General features: G+C 55.3%; 1 protein-coding gene across 2 annotated transcripts in view; it reads right to left on the minus strand.

Moving 5' to 3' along the window:
• SLC7A5 (solute carrier family 7 (amino acid transporter light chain, L system), member 5) overlaps window positions 1–2,249 on the minus strand; it is a 58,041-nt gene that overhangs the window by 48,762 nt on the left and 7,030 nt on the right. Inside the window, exon 1 of one of the 2 annotated variants that reach the window (XM_011971778.1) lies at window positions 1,837–2,243. In XM_011971778.1, the coding sequence (XP_011827168.1) occupies window positions 1,837–2,017 (181 nt within the window). In that variant the 5' untranslated portion in view covers window positions 2,018–2,243. Of the gene's footprint in view, window positions 1–1,836 lie in introns of both variants that reach the window. The other variant, XM_011971784.1, reaches the window with a different exon arrangement.

Below are 2,249 nucleotides of genomic sequence, written 5' to 3' on the forward strand. Positions count from 1 at the left end.
CTCGATCTCCTGACCTCGTGATCCACCCGTCTCAGCCTTCCAAAGTGCTGGGATTACAGGCTTGAGCCACCGCACCCAGCCTGATGTGTTTTTCATTAGAAAGAGAAAACTAGGCAGCACCCCACCCTATGTCTCCTTCCTGGTGGTCAATGCAGCATTTCCCATGACTCACTCCTGGCACCAGTAGGAAGTCAGAGGCTCAGCACTCAGGAACTCATTTTTTGAGATGGGCTTGCTCTGTCACCCAGGTTGGAGTGCAGTGGCAGGATCTCGACTGGTCTCCTGACCTCCGTAGATCCGCCCGTCTCGGCCCCCCAAAGTGCTGGGATTACAGGTGTGGGCCTCCACACCCAGCCAACCAGATATTCATTTTTAAAGATAAGAGTGCAGGCTGTGTAAGCTATTATCCATGTCGTTACATTCCAGGCCGACATGTACCTAGGTGGGAGGGAGACTGAACTCGTGAAATTCTCCTAATGACAAAAAGAGAAACCAGAGTCATCCTCTACATCCACATCGCCCAGCTGGAAGCCACAAGCTCTACCCACTCCTGTCCTGCTATGATTTTTCCTGGCTTTGACCTGCATAGTGGTGCGGCTGCTCCGCTCAGAGCCTCAGGGAAGCTTTTGAGACTCAGGGAAACCACACAGAGCCCTGCTGAGTCTTGCCCTCGGGGCATTCTCACATTCTCACATTTATGAATAAATGCCTCCCCCTCTCCCTTCCCCCCAAAGCACAGTGTGGCAGAAAACTGCGCCAACAGGTCCTGCCAGTCAGAAGTCACTCCAAGTAATTACACAGTCCCCTGATTTTGGCTCCAAACTATAAATTTAGTCCTTCCCACCTTGAATGTGTGCACACACTATTGAGATCCAGGCCCATCCTCAAATTAGCTGGCAGCTCTTAACGCAAATAAATCCAAGTTGGGATGGCCAGGGTTCCAACATAAACTTCAAAAGCAGGACCCTTCCAAGGCCGTGGGATGAACCTGAGAATTGCCAAGACCTGCCTTCGCACCCCGCCCAGCCAAATCATGTGACATCTGGTACAAGTGATTTTCCCCCTGAAATTCCACAAGAAAACTGTTTTGAAAAGCAGTTCTCTCTGGCCTGGTGAAGAACATACCAGCACCGAGCCCACCAAAACAGCTGCCCCATGGCTGTTTCCCAGCCTAACCTGGGACTCGCACGTCCATCCACTCCAAGACTGAATCTGCAACCACGCTCCCCTGTCTCACTACTGGGCAACCCTCGGGGGGGATCCCTTAGCCTAAACCAGCACCAGTCACTGCCCGCATACGATTTTATTACTACTGTTTTCTTATGAGTCAGCCCGTGTCACTGACTCCTGACAAGCTGGTTGGATTGGAGAGCAGAAATGAATGGGTTTTTTTTTTTAACTGCAATTTCCTTCTTACCAACCAGTCAGCAATCGGAGCTCTAACAGTAAATCGGTTGCTCAGTTACTCCACGTGGGTGCCACGCAAGAGGCTGGGAGTATTGCTCAGCGGGGCCAACGGGAGGCTGGCACTTGCCTGAATCGCTTAAGTGGGGGAATGGAATGCTCACCGAAGGGCAGGGCAAGGACCCTGCCGTCCCCTCACTGAAGATATTCCTAGCCCGTGGGAAGAAGTGTAAAAGAATGAATGAAAGAAACGCACGTGGTTTCTGGGACCAATGACCTTAGCCTAGAACTGCCGGGAGGGTCCAGGGATGCAAAAATGTAGAGATGTGGGAGCCAGGGGAGAAGTGACGCAAGGATGCAGGGACCCAGGGACCCAGGGATCCGGGGACCTAACCCTAACCTCCCAACCCCCGGCCCGCGCCCCGTACTCACGCACGCAGAGGCAGGCCACGAGCTTGGCTGCCTCTTCGGGCACTGGGCAGGTGGGGAAGAGCGGCTTGAGCAGGTAGGTGGCGAAGACCAGGGCCACGATGTACTGCGAGGAGGGCCGGATGATGAGCAGCTCGATCCAGAGCTTGAGGAAGGCGGGCAGCGAGCCGTAGACCTCCAGCATGTAGGCGTAGTCGCCGCCCGACTTGGAGATGGTGGTACCCAGCTCGGCGTAGCAGAGCGCGCCCACGATGGAGAAGACGCCGCACGCGGCCCACACCACCAGCGCCAGCCCCGGCGAGCCCGCTTCCTTGAGCACGCCCGTGGGCGTCACGAAGATGCCCGAGCCGATGATGGTGCCCACGATGATGGCCACGCCGTTGAGCAGCGTGATGTTCCGCTGCAGGGTCACGCCC

Source organism: Mandrillus leucophaeus, unplaced genomic scaffold (genome assembly GCF_000951045.1).
Source record: "Mandrillus leucophaeus isolate KB7577 unplaced genomic scaffold, Mleu.le_1.0 Scaffold10, whole genome shotgun sequence".
Lineage (NCBI taxonomy): Eukaryota > Metazoa > Chordata > Mammalia > Primates > Cercopithecidae > Mandrillus > Mandrillus leucophaeus.